The sequence below is a fragment of the Chiloscyllium plagiosum genome, unplaced genomic scaffold (assembly GCF_037043375.1).
Source record: "Chiloscyllium plagiosum isolate Xiang-an unplaced genomic scaffold, Cpla_swu_hap1 HiC_scaffold_20, whole genome shotgun sequence".
Lineage (NCBI taxonomy): Eukaryota > Metazoa > Chordata > Chondrichthyes > Orectolobiformes > Hemiscylliidae > Chiloscyllium > Chiloscyllium plagiosum.
In genome coordinates, this window is record NW_028270158.1 from 56,247,624 (window position 1) to 56,269,112 (window position 21,489).

At 40.7% G+C, this 21,489-nt stretch overlaps 1 protein-coding gene across 1 annotated transcript in view; it reads right to left on the minus strand.

Moving 5' to 3' along the window:
* Nucleotides 1-2,156: 2,156 nt before the first annotated feature.
* Nucleotides 2,157-21,489, minus strand: part of rab26 (RAB26, member RAS oncogene family) — a 362,723-nt gene continuing 343,390 nt past the window's right edge. The window contains exons 6-9 of the mRNA XM_043711201.2: nt 8,349-8,414; nt 7,498-7,554; nt 6,776-6,852; nt 2,157-2,962 (exon numbers count right to left, since the gene is read on the minus strand). Coding sequence (XP_043567136.1) covers nt 2,860-2,962; nt 6,776-6,852; nt 7,498-7,554; nt 8,349-8,414 — 303 coding nt within the window. The 3' untranslated portion in view covers nt 2,157-2,859. The remainder of the gene's footprint in view (nt 2,963-6,775; nt 6,853-7,497; nt 7,555-8,348; nt 8,415-21,489) is intronic.

A 21,489-nucleotide genomic window follows, 5' to 3' on the forward strand; every position in this document is an offset into this window, starting at 1 on the left:
CTCTTCTTGAGTAATAGTACCACATTATCTGCCTTCAGTTCTGTGACACCTCTCCTGTACCCAGAGAGGATTTTAAAATTTAATGTCTGAACCCTCGCATTCTCTTCCCTTGCCTCCCTCTGCAGCCTGGGATGCAAATTATCTGGGTCTGCAAATTTGTCCACTTATAATTCCACTATCTCTCATCATTATTATTTTACCTCCAGTCCCTCTTCTGATCTACATATCTCCATTTTCAAATTGTATTTACAATTACACAGCCTACTTCTCCATGCATATATTGCCACTTTGATCCTTAATCAACTCTACATTTTCCTTGATTATCCCTTCACCCTTAATATTCTTACGAAATGTCTTTGGGTTTTTCTTTATTTCATTCCTGTCCACTATTCACTCCCCAACCTCACGACTGAGGTCATGTTGCCAGGTAATATCCAGCCCATCTTTTCTGAAAGGATTGAAGATGTTTAGAGTCTGGAGCTTGCTAGTGCATTGAAAGGTAGAGGTTAAACATGTGGAGGAACCATTAAAAGTAAAGCTAGAAGGATATGTTAAGGTGAAATGAAAGAGTAAAATGAGGTTTGTGTGGAACCTAGTCACTGGCATGGACCAATTGAGATGAATGACCTCTGAGCGGTTCGGATTTTAAGAATTGAAAGTATGTAGAAGATGTAGTGCTGTGGCCATCTCTTACTCCTAGTTTGATAGTTTGTAATGCAAGGAAATCAAGGTAATAACTACTTTATCTAAGGAGACAAAATCTAAAAGTGCCTAATGATTTTTGACATTTTCAAATAAAATCCACACTGGAGGGTACTCCAGCTCCACATTGATTACATGTTGTGACAGGGTTGAGCATTCAAAGGACGATTGATTTGTACTTAGATAATTGAAATGCACTTGGAACGTCAGCTACTGTATTTTCATTCAGATCCTTAAAGAACTTCACACTTCAAATATCTTTTTTATTGGCTCAGATGGGTTGTCTTGTAAGTAATAAGGTGAAACGGTTACACAAAATGTAAATAATTTTCAGCAATGTGCAATTGTGAATTTACAAACCAAATCAGGGATCCAAATCAGCAGCTACAGCCATGAGCTCCACAAAATGATAGGCAGCTTGCACACTGCCTTTGTTACAGACAGTTCAGAAATATCCTGGCCTGCAATTCGGTTTGATATGTAATTAGACACAAACTATGTAGATGAAATAAGAATAATGGGGATTGTTTCAGTAGAGAAAAGATAGTTTATTAAGTCAGTTCATTTGTCTAAGGGAGTAGATAAATTGGCACGTAATGCTGTAGTCATATTCAATATAAACATGACCACATGGGTCAAAGACAGTCCTTCTTGAAGTAGCTGTTGGTTCTAAGCTTGAAAAGTGGGCTACTTAACCATTGAAGCATCACAGCATAGCCAATGCTGCATGCCCTTGGTGTCTAGTTGCTGAAATTGCTAAAAACTGAGGCTAACGCACCAGAGTGAATGTGAGAAAGTGAGTATTTTGAGGGAGAGAGTGTGTGTGTGCAAGCGAGACAGAATGGGTAAGTCATTGTGCAACTCCAAAGTCACTCCCAACAGCTTTCAAGCCTCCAAGAGGCGTTTGGGGAAGGAAGCACTGCGATAGATGCTCAGGCATTGAGTATATTCAACACTGAGATTGATATTCCTTTGGAAAACTAAGGAACCAAGGGGATATATAGCCAGACAATTGAACTGATGTGAAACAGCAGGAATGATCTTTCATATGGTAGAATAGAGGGCCAAATTGCCACCTCCTACCTCTTATGTTTTTAAATTGCCCAATGGTTGATTTCTGAATACCAAAGAAGACTGAGTTCTGGATTCTGTAGCCTCTAAATGAAAACATTATAATCTTTTGATGAATATGAACATGACCACGTGGGGAACAAGACAGCCCTTGAAGTAGCTGTTGGTTCAAAGCATAGAAAGCAGGCTCCTTAACCACTGAAGCATCACAGCACAGCCATTGCCACACGCTCTTGGTGTCATGTTGTCAGGAATCGCTTGAAAACTGATCTGAGACTAAAGCACCAGAGTATGCTTGCAGTCCTGCTTGCGAATGAAGAAACGTACACCTTAAAATAAAGCCAACTATTTGATGGTGAGTATAAAAGAGACTGGAAGGAGAGTTGGTTTCAAGTTTTTACTTTCTGCAAAAGCATATGCTGCACAATAATTAACAACAGGCCCATCAATCGATTTTACCATGGCTTTTTTTTCTCATTCACTTCTTGGAATGTGGTTTCTTGGAAAACATTTTATTTTACAGCTGTTGCAACTATTTAAAAATTCTAATAAGTCTGACAATTGTGCATTAGTTTAAAAAATAGTTTACAATATTTCAGCAAGATGCAATAAAGGGGTCGAATGGCATTTCCTTGGAACTGGCATCCTGATTTATTTTCACCCATGTGGATTCTTCTCAGTGCCCCAAATGAAATTAAAACTGGCTTTGTAAAGGATTAAAAAAATATACACAGCATACATTCAGTACAATCACGGACATCAATGTACATTCATTTAATGTCCTACAGAACAAAACAGGTATGTTTATCTATTGATACAAACTGTAGTCAGCAAAAGCAGATTTAGATTATGTAAACAATCAAGTTTCGTACTTTCGATCCTGATTTAACACCATTTATATCCCACTCACCTCCCCAAATGAATTCAAGGTGTTCTTGGCTGATAAACACTTGTCAATGTACAGACAACAAAGTACAGACATGCAAGAACTTCACAAAAAAAATGGCAGAACCATGAGACGATCTGTCCTGGCAATTTAACACCAATCAGTCTTGTACAAATGTATCGGCAGAAAGAATGGGGCAGTTACGATCTGCAGCAACCCGTGCCTTTCATTTCCGAGTTCACGTAATCATGGAGCTTGAACTTGGGGTGGTTTGGGGATTTCATTGACCTGTGTTTCAGTTCTCTGTAACAAACAGTGGAGTCATAGTCATTGCTTTCCTAAAATGTGCAGCTGTGTTAGTTTATACTTATCCTGTGTCAAGGATTGGAGCAACACAGTTAAGTGAGCTCACACTGACCTTATAATTTGGTTAACAAGATTCAGATCCTGTACAGTAATATTTAACGATGTGCAGCATCTGTGCAAAGTGAAATAGAGGTAATACTTCAGATCAAAACCTTTCATCAGAATTGTAAAGTGTTACTGATATTGAAGTTACATTGCTGAAGAAAGATCATCAGCCTGTGTTCAGCAGCGGGATGGGAACCCAAATTGTAGTATGAGTATACAGGAGGTTGAGAGTAGTGAGGTGCAAAATAAGGTTTCAAGGTCGCAAGATGGCACCAGCAAGCAAGAAGGTGGTTTGAACTGTGTCTGCGTCAATGCCAGGAGCATCGAGAATAAGGTGGATGAACTTACAGCATGTGTTGGGACCTGGGATTTCAATGCTGGGATTTTGAGACATGGAAAGAGCAGGGACTGGAATGGTTGTTGCAGGTTCTGGTATTTAGATGCTTCAGTAAGAACAGAAAAGATGGTAAAAGGGGTGGGGGGGGCGGAGCTGAGTGGCATTGTTAATCAAGGGCAGTATTACTGTTACAGAAAGGACATTTGAGGACTCATCGACTGAGGTAGTTTGGGCTGAGGTTAGAAACAGGAAAGGAGAGGTCACCCTGTTGGGAGTTTTCTATAGGCCTCCGAATAGTTCGAGAGATAGGAGAAATGATAACAAAGATGATTCTCGATAGGAGTGAGAGTGACAGGGTAGTTGTTACGGGGTCGTTAACTTTCCAAATATTGACTATGAATACTATAGCGCAAAAACTTTAGCTGGGTCAGTTTTTGACCAATGTGTGCAGGGAGGGTTTCCTAGCACAGCATATAGACAGGCCAACAAGAGGCGAAGTCGCATTGGATTTGATACTGGGGAATGAACCCAGCCAGATTTTAGATTTGGAGGTAGGTGAGCACTTTGGTGATAGTGACCACAATTGGGTTATGTTTACTTTAGTGATGGAAAGGGATAGGTGTATACCGCAGGGCAAGAATTATAGCTGGGGGAAAGGCAATTACGATGAAATTTAGACAAAATTTAGGATGTATAAGATGGGGAAGGAAACTGCGGAGGATGGGCAAAAGTGAAATGTGGAGCTACTGCGGGTCCTTGATAAGTATGTACCTGTCAGGCAGGGAGGAAGTTGTCGAATGCAGGAGCCGTGGTTTACTAAGGAAGTTGAATCTCTTGTCAAGGGGAAGAAGGTTTGTTAGGATGAGATGTGAAGGCTCAGTTAGGATGCTTGAGAGTTGCAGGTTAGCCAGGAAAGACCTAAAGAAAGAGGTAAGAAGAACCAGGAAGGGACATGAGCAATCATTGGCGGATAGGATCAAGGAAAACCCAAAAGCTTTCTATAGGTATATCAGGAATACAAGAATGACTAGAGTAAGATTGGACCAATCTAGGACAGTAGTGGAAAGTTGTGCGGGGAGTCAGAGGAGATGGGGAAAGCTCCAAATGAATATTTTTCGTCAAATATTCACACTAGAAAAAGACAATGTTGAGGAGAATACTGTGATACAGGCTACTAACTAGATGGAATTGAGGTTCACAAGGAGGAGGTGTTAATAATTCTGGTAAGTGTAAAAATAGATAAGTCCCCTGGGCCAGATGGGATTTATCCTAGGATTCTCTGGGAAGCCAGAGAGGAGATTGCTGAGCCTTTGGCTTTGATCTTTATGTTGTCATTGTCTACAAGAATAATACCAGAAGATTGGAGCATAGCAAATGTTGTTCCCTTCTTCAAGAAGGGGAGTAGAGACAACCCTGGTAATTATAGACCAGTTAGCCTTACTTCAGTTGTGGGTAAAGTGTTGAAAAAAGTTATAACAGATAGGATTTATAATTCTCTAGAAATGAATAAGCTGATTACGGATAGTCAACACGGTTTTGTGAAGGGTAGGTCGTGCCTCATAAACCATATTGAGTTCTTTGAGAAGGTGACCAAACAGGTGGATGAGGGTAAAGCAGTCGATGTGGCGTATATGGATTTCAGTAAGACGTTTGATAAGGTTCCCCACGGTAGGCTATTACAGAAAATATGGAGGCATGGGATTGAGGGTGATTTTGTGGTTTAGATCAGAAATTGGCTAGCTGAAGGAAATCAGAGGATGGTGGTTGATGGGAAATATTCATCCTGGAGTTCAGTTATTAGTGGTGTACTGCAAGGATTTGTTTTGGGTCCATTGCTGTTTGTCATTTTTATAAATGACCTGGATGAGGGCATAGAAGGATGGGTTAGTAAATTTGCAGAAGACACTAAGGTCGATAGAGTTGTGGATAGTGCAGAAAGATGTTGCAGGTTACAGAGGGATATAGATAAGCCGCAGAGCTGGGCTGAGAGGTAGCAAATGGACTTTAATGCGGAAAAGTGTGAGGTGGTTCATTTTGGAAGGAGTAACAGGAATGCAGAGTACTGGGTTAATGGTAAGACTCTTGGTAGTGTCGATGAGCAGAGGGATTTCGGTGTCCTTGCAAGTTGCCACCCAAGCTGACAGGGTTGTTAAGAAAGTACACAGTGTGTTAGCTTTTATTAGTAGAGGGATTGAGTTTCGGAACCATGAGGTCATGCTGCAGCTGTACAAAACTCTTGTGCGGCAGAGTATTGTGTACAGTTCTGGTCACTGCATTATACGAAGGATTTGGAAGCTTTGGAAAGGAGTCAGAAGAGAGTTACTAAAATGTTGCCTGATATGGAGGGAAGGTCTTATGAGGAAAGGCTGAGGGATTTGAGGCTGTTTTTGTTAGAGAGAAGAAGGTTGAGAGGTGACTTAATCAGAGCGTTAGGTAGGATGGACAGTGAGAGCCTTTTTCCTCGGATGGTGATGGCCAGCATGAGGGGGCATAACTTCAAATTGAGGGGTGATAATTATAGGACAGATGTCAGAGGTAATCTCTTTACTCAGAGTAGTAGGGGCGTGGAACACACTGCCTGCAACAGTAATGGATTCACCTACTTTAAGTACATTTAAATCGTCATTGGGTAGACATATAGATGATAATGGAATAGTGTAGGTTAGATTGGTTTCACAGGTCGGCACAACATCGAGGGCCGAAGGGCCTGTACTGCTCTGTAATGTTCTATGTTTCTCCCTCCAGAAATGCTGGCTGACCAGCTGAGTATTTCCAGCATTCAATGTTTTTATTTCAGGTATCCATTATAGATACAAACTGGTGACCTTTTGCAAATTTTCATAACAAATTCTATAGATATACCGTTTACCCTATCCCAGTAAAATTAACTACGTCAATAGTTTATTACCGCTATCTGATGGCTACTGTAATGAGCAATATAGATAATACCTACAAGGGAATTCTCACTTTTAGTGAGAAATCATCAAACTTGATTCCTATGGTAAAAGCATTCTTCCTGGTTTGAGCAGGAGTCATACTGGACTCGAAATGTTAATTCTGTTTTTCTCCACAGATGCTGCCAGACCTGCTGGGTTTCTCCAGCAATTTCTGTTTTTGTTTCAGATTTCCACCATCTGCAAATGGTTGCTTTGATTTGATTCCCGCATTGCCTGTAGCAATATATCATTCTGTTCTCAGGGTCATCAGACTCATTTTCAGGGACTATGACACTTGCCTTTTAAAACATGAGATAATTTCTGTCAAATATTAATTTTGCCATAAGATTGAGCGATACTTTGATAAATATTGTTTGTCACTGAAGTTCGCCAATGCATTTGAAATTTAAAGATTGACCTTGCATAACTTACTTTGCAATAGCCATAAATGCCAGCTCAACATTTAGACCTGTTTTGGCACTTGTTTCCATAAAGGGCACTCCGTATTCCTAGAATAAAATAAAAGCTGATCAGTAGTATAGGTACATCCATCTAAAACACAATCCACTGGGATTTTCATCCTGACTGCCAGAGCAGACATTTGGCCCAGTGAATCACACATGTAATGTTTGAACCCTCCAAATTTAATCTTTTTGGTGCTACTTGGTTCACTCTGTACAATCACTACCAAGTAATGAGGTTAGGATCATCCCCATTTTCACTTAGAAGTAATTTTCCCATGATTGTAAACTTAGATTAAATGCATTGTATTATAATAGATGCTTTCTAATTTACTTCTTCAGGCGTGTTTTCTCACACCTATGGAGCAGGTGGGCTTTGAACTCTGTACCACAATACCTTTATATCGTCTTATGTTTGGCTTTCAGTCACATCCTAATTCACTAAAGAATCGATAGTGTAATAGGGAAACATAAAATCTGCTATTAAATCATCTGAAATTTGTTACATCTTTCATTAATGTTTTAGCAATGGACTGGAACTTTTATTTTACTGCAATGAACTGCACCACGAAAACAGGTGAAATAACAAATGAAAAATTCCTGGAAGAGCAGATAAGTAACTTACTGTGTATCCCTTCATCTCAGATTCACAGTTTAATGTCAACGTTATTAGTGACTTAAAAAGCAACATACCTTTGCTAATTTTTCTCCTGCCTCTTTCTTAACAGCCCTCTCTTGAGTTGCATCAGCCTTTAAAAGATAGAAAATGTAATAAATAAGTTCTGTAGTCATAGCTGTAGTATGAATCTGGATTTCTCCAGCGCAGTATTGCGCATTTCCTTTCTAAGTGGCACAGTTCCCAATTGCTGAAGTCTAAACTTTCACTTACTGGAAAGATTGACATTTTCTGATAAATACAGTTCCTGTATCTTTTTTCCCCCTGGAGAAGAGTAAAACAAGCACCATCTCATGTTTGGTGTTTCTGAAGGGGGCCAAGTGGTGTTTTTGATTTCTGCTGCAATTCATCATAATATCAATAGATGGCAGCAACTATCTACTGTACATTGCAAAAACACCTATTTAATAAAGTTAAGCCGAGAAATAATAAGTGTGCCGCACCTGCATTTAATTCATAAAAAGTCTAAATGCCTCTGAAGGGGGCCAATACATTTGCTCAGACTGCACCAGATCTGTGCCACACTCGCAACTGACCAGTATGTCTGACTGGAACAGCAACGGGCCCATTGCAAAGTGAGACCTAATGCCTATTTCATGCGTCTCTCCCATACTCACAAGGTTATGTCCAATGCCCAAAGGTCGATTTTTCACCCTCTTCACATTGGACACATTCTGTTGACATTTTGGGTTCACTGGTTACAGTCTGATGGCACAGAGGACTATGGTCCTCTCACTCACCTTGTTTCTCCCGATGGTTCTTGCCCCTGGTCATGCACAAACCAAACCAGGGCTGACATTCTGATATAAGCAATGCTTTTAGAGGCAAAACAAAAGCTGGATATAACAAGAGCAGTGCTAGCCCTCACCTTGTTACCCAACAACATGATTACCACGTCTTGTGTTGCATATTCATGAATCTCTGTCAGCCAGGCCTATAAAGAACAAGGAAAGTGTTATAATAATAAGATATAAATCCCAAAAACCAAGGAATAAAACAGAGCTGAACGATATAGACAGCTGGATACTGTAACTTTCAGGCATAGGATGTTTCACTGCTGTTTACATTTGATTCTCCTCAGTAGTAAAAGTGGGACACTCTCAGAGTGGTTCAATAAGTAACTCAAAACATCACTGAACAGCAGTACAAATGTCAGTTTCAGTCAGGGAGCAGGGATGGAGCAGAAAATATTCCCTGCAGCTAACAATCTATTTAGTTCCAGGAGTTATTTGTGATGCTAAACATTGGTGGTCAAAGAAGCCCGCCAGCAGTATTTGCTTGGTGCAGCTGCTCAGGAGACTGGAGGTCAGAGGCACAATGTCAGTTTTGTGAAACTGTGTTTGAAAGAGCCAGAATAATACTAATACCAAGAGGCAGGAGGACAGGGTCATGAGTCCAAAGTAACACAGTCTTGAGAGAGGAGACTGAGCCACCTTGGAGGTGAACAGTCATCAAAGCCATCTGAACTGTAGAAAGGTGAAGAAATTCAGAAGCGAGACCTTATAAATTGAGACACTAATAATAAAAGGGGGAATAAGTTTTTTATGAGATTTGGTGACTTACAGTGACAGTAAATTCTGGGAGGGCCGCTGAGGAATCCATGAAATCTGTCTGGACTGTATTTGCTATTTGATATGCAACAATTTGTCAATTAACCCACATCTACCTCATGATAATGCTGGAGTTTATGGAGTTATATGTTGTTCAGATTAGTAGATTGTCTTACTTTTCCAATTTTGTATTCAAAATTATTCAAAACAGGCTTTATTCTCATAGTATGTACCTGGGATTTCAAATTACTTTAAACTAAAAGGTTATATTCCCTAACTAGAACGTAACATGAACGTAGTGCTCTCGTTTTGGATTGTAATACAAATTCTTTGGTCTTGTCTGGGATCATAACAGATGTTCTAATTCATAATGTATAAGACCTTAAGACATAGGAGTAGATGTATGCCATTTAGTCCTTTGAGTCTGTCCCACCATTCAATGAGATCATGGCTGATCGGATAATCCACAACACCACTTTCCTTTACCACAGGAAAAGACATGACCAACCCAAAGAAACCCAAACATATAAATAGAAAGCAGGAATTTTCAGCAGTATTTTACCTGGAGGCCCACTGAAGATGTTACCTAGTAGGGTGACAAAACATCTGGAAATGGCTCAAACTCAGCGAGCAAACCTATATCCAAAACCACTTTCATGAATTTTTCCTATCACCCTTGATTCCCTTACAGGTTAAAAACCTGTATTAGCCTTGAATACACTTAATGACTCAGCCTCAACAGCCCTCTGTAACAAAGTCTTCTATAGATTTATAACCCTCTGAAAGAAGAGATTCCTCCTCATCGGTCCCAAATGGCAAACCCCTTATACTGAGATTTTGCCTGCTGGTTCTGGACTCTCTAACAAGGGGAAACAAACATTCTGGATCTACCCTGTCAGGTCCCGCAGAATCTTGTTTGTTTAAATAAGATCACCTTTCATTCTTGTAAACTTTAATGAGTACTGATCCAACCCACACAACCACATATGGCAGTCCCTCCATAACTGGTGATAGACCAGTGAACTTTCTCTGGACTGTCTCTAATGCCAATATATCTTTCCTTAGATAAGGAATAAAAACTGTGGACAGTATTGTTGTGGTATGATGACTGACTTGCAGAGTTTTAGCGACACCTCCCCACTTTTATATTCCATTCCCTTTGCAATAAAGGTCAACATTTCATTTGCCTTCCCTGTTACCTGCTGAACTTGGATGCCAACTTATTGTGCTTCATGGATAAGGACTCCCAAATCCTCTGTACTGCAGCTTTCTGCAGTCTTTCTCCATTTAAATAGTATTCTGCTCCACTAAACTTTTTGCCAAAATGCCTATCCTAACATTTTTCCACATTATATTCCATTTGTGAATTTGTGCCCATTTGCTTAGCCTGTCTACATCTATCTGCAGACTCTTTCTGTCATCCTCATCATTTGCTTTCCTACCTAATTTTGCATCATCTGCAAATTTGGCTTTAGTGCATTCACTTTTCACATCCATGTCACTAATAAACATTGTAAATAATTGTGACCTCAATACTGATCCCTGTGGAACACCACCAGTTACAGGTTGAAAATGCCCCCTCCCCTCTTACCCCAGCTATTCTATTTATTCTCAACTGACAACAGTCAAGATTCAGAAGCCAACTATGAAGGAAATGAGTCTGTAGTTACACTGGATAAAAATTGTATAAAGGAATCGTAATAAGGAAAGCTGCCTTCTGAATTAATGGCTGGTAAAATGTGAAAAATTGAGGGAACATAGAATCACTTAATCACTGGATTGAATCCATTGCCTGGATATGTCAATGGGTACTGCTACCCTAATATAACTAAATTCTCAGCCTGGTTCCTATGACAGACACAGAATCAGCTTTCATCTTTTAAGCAAGTTACTCAGTTTAAGATCAAGGTCCTCTTTATATTTCTTTGACTCATCCTGTTGTGTTGTTATGAATAAGTCTTTGGAGAAGTCTTTATGTGGAAGCAAAAGCAATTGGTTTGAAAATCATCTCACTTTGACAAAATATGGGACACATGTCTGATTCAGAATGACATTCATCATTCATTTTCACTGTCCCGCTAGTTAATTTCTAGCTGGCAGATGGTGGAGTAAAACTTCACCATGAGTCTCTTAATAAACAGATAATGCTCAATACATTCTCAGTAGTGATCAACAATAACATTGAGACAAGTTGATTGCTGCATTTAGACTACACAGTGGGTTCATTAGAGTCATAGAGGGCTACAGCACAGAGAATAGGCCTTCAACCCATTGAGTCTGTGCAAGTCAAAATGAGACATTTAGCTATGTTAATCCCATTTTGTAGTACTTGGCATTACAAGTTTTCATCTAAATACTTCTTAAATGTTATGAGTGTTTTTGCCACCACCACCTTTAAAATTAGAATCCCTACTGTGTGGAAACAGTCCCTTCGGCCCACACTGACCTTCCGAACAGTATCCCATCCAGACCCATTCCCCTACATTTTACCCCGACACATGCACCCTGAACACAATGGGCAATTTAGCATGGCCAATTCATCCTAACCTGCACATCTTTGGATTGTGGGAGGATACCAGAGCACCTGGAGGAAACCCACGCAAAGACACAGAGAATGTGCAAACTCCACACAGACAGTCGCCTGAGGCTGGAATTGAACCCAGGTCCTTGGTGCTGTGAGGCACCACTGTGCCACCACTTTACAGGCAGTGAGTTCCAGATTCTCATCACCCTCTGGTTAAGACATTTTTTGTCACATCCCTTCCTGCCCCTTAGCTTAAATCAATCACCCCAGTCATTACTCCCTCTACCAAGGGGAGAAGCTACTTTCTGTCTACCCTATCAATGCCCATCATTATTTTATTACATAGTTTGCACCGGTTTATACTTCTTCCATCAGTCTGGATTGAATTTGCAATAGGATCCAGCGGTGATGATCCTATTTACACCCCTTTTGAACAATCCTTCAACTATAGTCTGTGTGAGGCGAAAGTGAGGACCGCAGATGCTGGAGATTAGAGCCCTTCCTGATGAAGGGCTTTTGCCCGCAACATCGATTCTCCTGCTCTTCAGATGCTGCCTGACCTGCTGTGCTTTTTCAGCACCACACTCTCAACTGTAGTCTGTGTGAGGTGATGCAAAGAGGTCAATTGAGCTGTGGATTGTTCCAAAGATGTCCATCATGAATTCCGTGAAAATAAATTACAAGTTAAATTAACAGAATGATTTCCATAGGTTATAAAATGATCAGTCAACCACTGCAGATCGATTATAAATGATGAGCCTTCAAATGAGCACATTACAAACATTCATAATGAAGCAATTAGGCATATATTAAGCGATTATTACAACAGGAATGTAATCAGTTATTTCTGAGATTGGTGCGAAAAGAAGCCTACATGTTCTTCATGGTCTTCAGTCATAATTTTCCATGCATGAGTGTGTTCATTTAGAGCTAAATTTCAACTGAACAATCTCCAAAGTTAACCTTGGTTTACTTTGGCTTCAAGTGAATGCAAAGTACTGGGAAGATCACTCAGGTCAAATTCTATCCATTGACTCTCACTTATTTGATTCATTTCTGGCAGGAGTACAGCATCTGAAGTACCTTTCCCAAAATCCACTCACTTTTTAAAATTCACTCATGGGACATGGGTGCCACTGGCTGGGCCAGGATTTCTTGCCCACCCCTAGTTGCCCTTGACAAGGTCGTGGTGAGGTGCCTTCTTGAACTGCTGCAGTCCACCACTGTGGGTCAAGCCCTAATGCCATTAAGGAGGAAATCCCAGGATTTTGATCCAGCGACGGTGAAGGAATGGTGATGTATTTCCAAGTCAAGATGGAGAGTGGCTTGGAGTGGAATGTGCAGGTGTTGGTGTTCCAATTATCTGCTACCCTTGTCCTTTTAATTGGAATTGGTCACGGGTTTGGAAGGTACTGTCTAAGTATCTTTGGTGAATTTCTGCAGTGCATCTTGTGGATAGTACACACTGCTGCTACTAAGCACTTGTGGTTGAGGGAGTGGATGCTTGTGGATATAGTGCCAATCAAGTGGGCTACCTCGTCCTGGATGGTCTCAAGCTTCTTGAGTGTTGTTGGAGTTGCACCCAACCAGGCAAATGGAGAGTATTTTATCACACTCCTGAGTGGTGCCATGTATATGGTGAACAGACTTTGAGGAGTCAGGAGATGAGTTACTCACCACAATATTCCTATTCTCTGACATGCCCTTCTAGCTACTGTATTTATATGGTGAGTCCAGTTGAGTTTCTTGTCAATGGTAACCCCAAGGATGATGAGGTATTCAGTGATGGTAATGTCTTTGAATGTCATGGGGGCATGGGTTAGATTGTCCCTTATTAGCGATGGGCACTGGCTGGCATTTGTGTGGCTTCAATGTTTTTTGTCACTTGGCAGCCTTAGCCTGGATATTTGTCCAGGTCTTGTTGCATTTGAACATAGATCGATTCACTATCTGACGAGTCATGAATGGTGCGAACATTGTGAGATCATCAGTGAACATCCCCATTTCTGACCTTATGATGAAGGAAAGTTCATTGATGAAGCAGCTGAAGATGATTGGGCCAAGGACACTGCCCTGAGGAAATCCTGCAGAGATGTATTGGATCTGAGATGACTGACTCCCAACAACCTCAGCAATCTTCGGATGTGCCAGGTATGACTCCGACCAGCAGAGAGTTTCCTCCTCATACCTACAGATTCCAGTTTTGCTTGGGTCCCTTGAAGCAACACTCATCAAATGTGGCCTTGATGTCAAGGGCTGTCATTCTTACCTTACCTCTGGAATTCAGTTCTTTGTCCATGTTTAAACCAAGGCTGTAATAAGGTCCAGAACCAAGTGCCTTTGGAGGAACCCAAACTGGGCATCACTAAGCAGATTATTGCTCTGCAGGTGCTGTTTGATAGCACTGTTAATGACACCTTCCATCACTTTACTGATGAATGAGACTGGACTGATGGGTCGGTAACTGGCCGGGTTGGTTTTGTCCTGCTTCCTGTACAAGACATATTGGGCAATTTTCCACATTGTTGAGTAGATGCCAATGTCATAACTGTATTGGACACCTTGTCTGGGAGACCGACAAGTTCTGGAGCACGTCCTCGGTACTATTGCCAGAATGTTGCCAGGCCCGTAGCCTTTGCACTATCCAGTGCCTCTAACTGTTTCTTGATATCATGTAGAAAGAATCAAATTGGCTGAAGACTGGTACCTGTGGCTCAGTTGCTATCATGCTCATTTCTGATCACTAGGTTACACCTCAGGCCCTTGAGCACAAAGTCAAATCTGATGCTGCAGTGAAGTACTGAGGGAATGTTGCACTGTTGAAAGTATTGTTTTCAAATCAGGTAGTAAAACAAGGCATTGTTTTGGGAGTAGGGAATAGATGGGATTTTGTTTGAAATAAGAAGTCACAAAGTGTTTCAAAGAAAAGCTAGGGATTTCTCCATAGTGCTCCGGCCAATATTTGTCCCTTTATTAAAGTCAGAAAAAATAGATTAGCAAATGCTAAGATCCCAGCTGATGATGCTCCTGGACAAAGTCAGGTTACAAAATGAAATCTGGCTTGATGGATCCTATTTTTGATTTTTGATTTACCCTTCTATGAAAGCCATTAAGTTATAGATTTGGTTTAAATTATAAAGCAGAAGCTTATTACATAAAAGATAGAAACATAAGATGAAATGATCCAAGCTGTCTAGTTAAAACACTTATAGACAGATTTCAAACAAAATCCCATCTATTCCCCACTCCCAAAACAATACAGCCAACCAAAATATACAGAAAAATGTCCTTCTGTATCAAAGTTGTAGGTTATTTACAAGTTCTTTTCAGTTCTGGTTCTGTGAGCTGCAAAACATTTTTTTTTAATTACACAACTGCAATCTTAGAATTTCTCAACTTTGATCAAACAATGTGGATTTCTAAAGAAATACTCTAGGTATGTAAGTTTTCACAAACTAAAACTTACACTGAGATAAGTTATTTCATTAATGTTTTCAAATAAGCTTCTTTTTCTAGGACAAACTATCCTTTCATCTGACTTCAGTCAGGTCGCCTTCAAACTGAATTAGAAGCTTTTCACTAAATTTAAAAGAAAACCTTTTTCAATCTAGCTTCTGCCATGCAAATAGCTTTCAGAAATGTTTCTCCTGTTGTACCTCCAGTACAAACAAGCTTCCATTAGTACTGTCATAAGCCTTCAATCATCTGCTCATTGACACTTACTTGTTTAAAACCATGGTTCTGAAAAAATTGACCTAATTAATAATTAAACCCCATCACATAAAAAGACCATGAGTTTAAAATCCAAACTCCAAAGAAATGATATGGATAGACTACAGATGTTGTTCGTGGGAGTTTGTGGAGTGCAATTTGCCTACTGCAGTACCTATATTACAAAGTACTTCAAAAGGTACTTCATTGCTGTAAAGCATTTTGAGATGTTCAATGATCAACTAAAGCACTTTGTAAATGTGAGTCTTTCCTTTTGTGTCTCTGTCAGGTCTGCCCCTGCCAGAAACCTGAGTTGAAACATCTGAGGGGTGGAATTTGACAAATATTTGGGTGTTCGATTGACACTAATTTCTGGATGTAAGGTCCTCACTGCTTTTAGGCATCCCTGGAAGCTGCCTGACAACATTAATGAATTGAAATATGCAACTTTAGGTACTGGGCACGTGCTTTAATGCAATATTTTGATGTAAATCAGCATTCAGATTAATCACACAACATTTTAAAAAATGGAAGTTGTAATTTCATAATTCGGGGTGTGTCGTTGGCACTCGGTTGAATGCCAAGCCAAGAATGTTTCAGTCACAGGGATGCCTGTGTAAAGGTTATAAATTCAGCATTTTACATTTCTACTAAGCGTTTCTGCACTCTATACAGCATGGAGTAAGGATCGGGGGTGTGGTGGAATACGTGTTGTTTTCTTGGATGAATGCAGCTCCAACCACTCTTCAGAAACCCAACACCATTTACAAGAAGAACAGTCAATTGTTGCAAATGCTGGAGAACTGAAATAGATTTAAAAAAACACTGGAGAAACTCAGCAGGTCTGGCAGCTTCTTTGGAGAGAGAACAGTTTTTTTAAATTCATTTGTGGAATGCCAGCATCACTGACTGACAAGCATTTATTGCCCATCCCTAGTTGCCCTTGAGAAGATGATGATGCGCTGCCTTCTTTTATTGCTGCAGTCCACCTGCTGTGGGTTGACCCACAATGCCATGGGGGAGGGAATTGTGGCATTTTGACCCAGCGACAGTGAAGGAACGGCAATATATTTTCAAGTCAGGATGGCGTGTGGCTTGGAGCGGATCTTGTAGGTGGTGGTGTTCCTTTGAATCTGCTGCCCCTTGTCTTTCTCCATGGAGGTGGTTATAGGTTTGGAAGGTGCTGTCAGAGGATCTTTGGTGAACTTTGGTGAGGATTTCAAGTCCAACTGGGGTAAAGCTTGTTCCAAACATCCATTCATTCCATGACTGCACACATTGGCTGCAGGCACATAACGTGCACGATGGATTGTAGCAGATGGCAAGACTCCCAAACCCATGGCCTCCACTGCTTTGAGGGGCAAAAGCAGCATATACATGAGAACACAATCATCTCCAGCTCAGACACAATCCTGATTTGGGTATGTGTCACTTATTCCCTAATTGTGACTGGGTCTCAATCCTGGAACACCATTCCTGACAGCATTATCAAATGACCAGACAGACTGCAGCAGTTTAAGAAGGCAGCTGGTCACCACCTTCTTAAGGGGAACTAGGCATCGACAATAATTATTGGCCTTGCCTGCAATGCCTCTATCTCAAGACATTTTAAGAAAAAGGAGTCTGCTCCGTTGCCTGATAAATTGAAGAATGATCACACGCTGATGGCACATGATTTGACCATTTAATGATTCCTCTTTTTTTTGTCTTAATCTTTAATGCAACATGTGTTACACTCTAATTTATGCAGCTGTTCAGCAAATCCTGGCAACTTATTTTCTTCACCTGACACTCACTCAAGTGCACTATCGACTGAGACTCCCTCGATTGCAATCAGGATGAGGAATCTATGATTGCACGCTCTTCACAATTCCCAAAATCCGGAAACTATCTATAGCAGCTTCACAATCATCTAAGTCAGCAGGGGCTGAGGAACAAGTATGGGGTCTATCTAACCTTTACGACACATCTGTCTACCAGTCTTTGCATTTATCAAATTATACGCTGCATTGCCTTGTATGAAATATGTATTAATTTATTCCTTTCTTTATTTCCTCAATCTCTTTCTTTGCACCAAGACATTAACCATTAGTTAACTTTAGTAGGCATCATTCTTCAAGGATCTATTATGCAGTGCTGTAAAACTATTCTTAAAAATGCATCATTTATATCATCAGTGCCTTTCAGCCTTTTACAAATCCTGGACAATTTTCCTTCTCAATCTTCTTGCTCATAAAAACATGTCATTTGTCAGAATAATCTCTCCTCGCTGCACCACAGCAGTGACTACGAAAAGTGCTTCATGAACAGAGAAGCACTTGAGAATGTTCTGTGTGTCACCATATGCATGCAAGTCTTCCTTGCTTTTTAATACTTCAGAATTAGCCTTGCATCTCTTTTCGAAAGCTTCTCAAATGAATCAATGTCCTTTGGAAGATAAAGTGCCCAGATCTGTGGGCAGAAGCTGAATGCATTCACATTAATGCCATGCAATGCAATTAATAACTTGTTCAACTTGTAATAAATGCCCTTGAGATTCACTTCATGGATTGATTTGCTTTGTGAACAGCCTCATTTCGACTGACTTCTGTTGATGAATAACCAGTAATAACATCCAAGTCTTTTCCGTTTCCTCATTCTTTATCACTTAGGCGCGTGGATAGAGTGAATAGTCAAGGTCTTTTCCCCAGGGTAAGAGAATGCAAAACCAGGCAGCATAGGTTTAAGGTAAGAGGGGAAAGATTTGAGACCAGATTCCAGTCCCACCTGCTCCAGAGGTGTGTAGTAACATCCCTGAACAGGTTGATTAGGAGAATAGTTTAACTTGCCCTTCTGACACACACAGGCTCAAAGTGGAGTTCTCTTCGAAATATTTTATGTCTGATTATTCACTATTCAAAACGTGCTTTTATTTTGAGGATGAACCCATTCTGAGCAGTATTAGCAAAACTCCACAAAGAACAGAAATTGCTGGAGAAACTCAGCTGGTCTGGCAACATCTGTGCAGAGAAAACAGTGTTAATGTTTCAAGTCCAGTGACTCTTCTTCAGAAGTGTTCAAACTTAAAAAGGGTCACCGCACTTGAACACGAACGTTGTTTTCTCCTTGTGGATGCTACCAGACCTGCTGAGTTTCACCAGCAATTTCTCTTTTCATTTGTTTCAGAACTTCAGCATCTGCAGTTATTTTTATTTTAGTAAAACCTCTATCAAATTAACCTGATTGTGACTATGTCAATGAATTTTAGTGGTAAATTGTATTGTAACTGAACTAGTCCAGAATTTCCCAGAGCAATGATACAATGGTGTTTGTCTTCTTTTATTCATTCAGAGCATCTGGGCATCACTGGCTAGGCCAGCATTTATTGCCCATCCCTAATTGCCAAGAGGGCAAATTAAGAGTCAAGCACATTGCTGTGTGTCTCGAGTCACATGTAGGCCAGACCAGGTAAGGATGACAGATTCCTTTCCTAAAGAGAACCAGATGGGTTTTACCAACAAATAACAATGGTTTTATGGCCATCATTAGACTCTTACAGTCATAGAGCCACAAAGATGTACAGCATGGAAACAGACCCTTCGGTCCAACTCGTCCATGCCGACTAGATATCCCAACCCAATCTAGTCTCACCTGCCAGCGCCTGGCCCATATCCCTCAGTACCCTTCCTATTCATATACCCATCCAGATGCCTTTTAAATTTTGCAATTGTACCAGCCTCTATCACTTCCTCTGGCAGCTCATTCCATACATGTATCACTCTCTGCGTGAAAACATTGCCCCTTAGGCCCCTTTTATATCTTCTCCCTCTCACCCTAATCCTATGTCCTCTAGGTCTGGACTCTCCCACCCCAGGGAAAAGACTTTGTCTATTTATCCTATCTACACCCCTCATGATCTTACAAACCTCTATAAGGTCACCCCTCAGCCTCCGATGCTCCAGGGAATACAGCCCTAGCCTATTCAATCTCTCCCGATAGCTCAAATCCTCCAACCCTGGCAGCGTTCTTGTAAATCTTTTCTGAACCCTTTCAAGATTCACAGCATCTTTCCGATAGAAAGGAGACGAGAATTGCTTGCAATATTCCAACAGTGGCCTAACCAATGTCCTGTACAGACGCAACATGACCTCCCAACTCCTGTACTCAAAACTCTGACCAATAAAGGAAAGCATATCAGAAGCCTTCCTCACTATCCTATCTACCAGCAACACTACCTAGGACCTTACCATTAAGTGTATAAGTCCTGCTAAGATTTGCTTTCCCAAAATGCAGCACCTCGCATTTATCTAAATTAAACTCCATCTGCCACTTCTCAGCCCATTGGTCCATCTGATCAAGATCCTGTTGTAATCTGAGATAACCTTCTTCACTGTCCACTACACCTCCAATTTTGGTGTCATCTGCAAACTTACTAACTATACCTCTTATGCTCACACCCAAATCATTTATATAAATGATGGAAAGTAGTGGACCCAGCACTGATCCTTGTGGCACTCCACTGGTCACAGGCCTCCAGTCTGAAAAACAACCCTCCACCACCACGCTCTGTCTTATAACTTTGAGCCAATTCTGTATCCAAATGGCTAGTTCTCCCTGTATTCCATGAGGTCTAACCTTGCTAATCAGTCTCCTATGGGGAACCTTGTCAAATGCCTTACTGAAGTCCATATAGATCACATCTGGACCTCTGCCCTCATCAATCCTCTTTGTTACTTCTTCAAAAAACTCAATCAAGTTTGTGAGGCAAATCTCCCATGCCCAAAACCATGTTCACTATCCCTAATCAGTCCTTGCCTTTCCAATACATGCACATCCATTCCTTCAAGATTCCCTCCAACAACTTGCCCAACCAATGTCAGGCTCACTGGTCTTGTCCTTACCACCATTCTTAAACATTGGCACCACATTAGCTAACCTCCAGTCTTCCGGCACCTCACCTGTGACTATCAATGATATACATATTTCAGTAAGAGGTCCAGTAATCACTTGCCTAGCTTCCCGCAGAGTTCTAGAGTACACCTGATCAGGTCCTGGGGATTTATCTACTTTTATGCGTTTCAAGAAATCCAGCACTTTCTCCTCTGTAATATGAACATTTTTCAAGATGTCACCATCTATTTCCCTACATTCTATACATTCCATGTCTTTTTCCACAGTAAATGCTGATGCAAAATACTCATTTAATATCTCCCCCATCTCCTGCGGTTTCATACAAAGGCCGCGTTGCTGATTTTTGAGGGGCCCTATTCTCTCCCTAGTTACCCTTTTGTCCTTAATGTATTTGTAAAAACCCTTTGGATTCTCCTTAACTCATTTGCTAAAGTTAATTTCAGATTTTCATTGAATTCAAAATTCACCATCTGCCACTGCAGGATTTGAAACCAGGACATTACCTGGGTTGATTTCCTTCCCGAAAGGGCATTAGTTGAGCATTTTGTCTTCCTGTGACAGTTTTGTCATGGTGGCTATCACTGCTGACATTTTTTTTTTAACTCTGGCCTTCGTATTTAAATCTAAAGTCCATTCATAGGATGTGAACCTATATCTTCAGAACATTAATGTGGCTCTCTGGATTACCAGTCCAGTGACATACCACTGCACCACCATCGCTGCAGCTCCATGCTTTAATAACTATCGGGTGTAGATTAAAAAAATCTGGAAAACAAAGATTTGCATTGTTTTTCACGGCCTCAGGGCATCTCACATTCCTTTCCAGCCACTGAATTAGTGATGAAGTGTACTTCTCCTGGTAGTGTAAGAAACATTTCTAGCCAATCTGTGCACAGCAAGTCTCAAAACAACAGCGGTGGGGGAAATGACCAGATAACCTTCTTTAGTAATGTAAGTTGAGGGATATAAATTGGTCAGTACAATGGTATAAACAACTTTACTCTTCTTTAAAGTGCTGCTATGGGATCTGTGATGTCCTGAGAGGGGAGGAAGTACCTCCTTTTAATGTCTGATCATCCAAAACAGCCCCACTGTCTCAGCACTATACAAGGCTCAGGGTAAATAACGCATTCTACTTTCTGGAGTGGAATTCCAACTCACAATCTACTGAGTCATACATGAGAGTGCCACTCTCTGGTAATGGATGTTAATCGACCGCAGTTAACTTAAATCCTTGTCATTTGTTCAATTCCATTACACTTCACTAGTGACAAATTCACGTAGTAACATCTGTTGTCATTGCTCACTTTTCGAATATCGAAAATTCAAGGAAA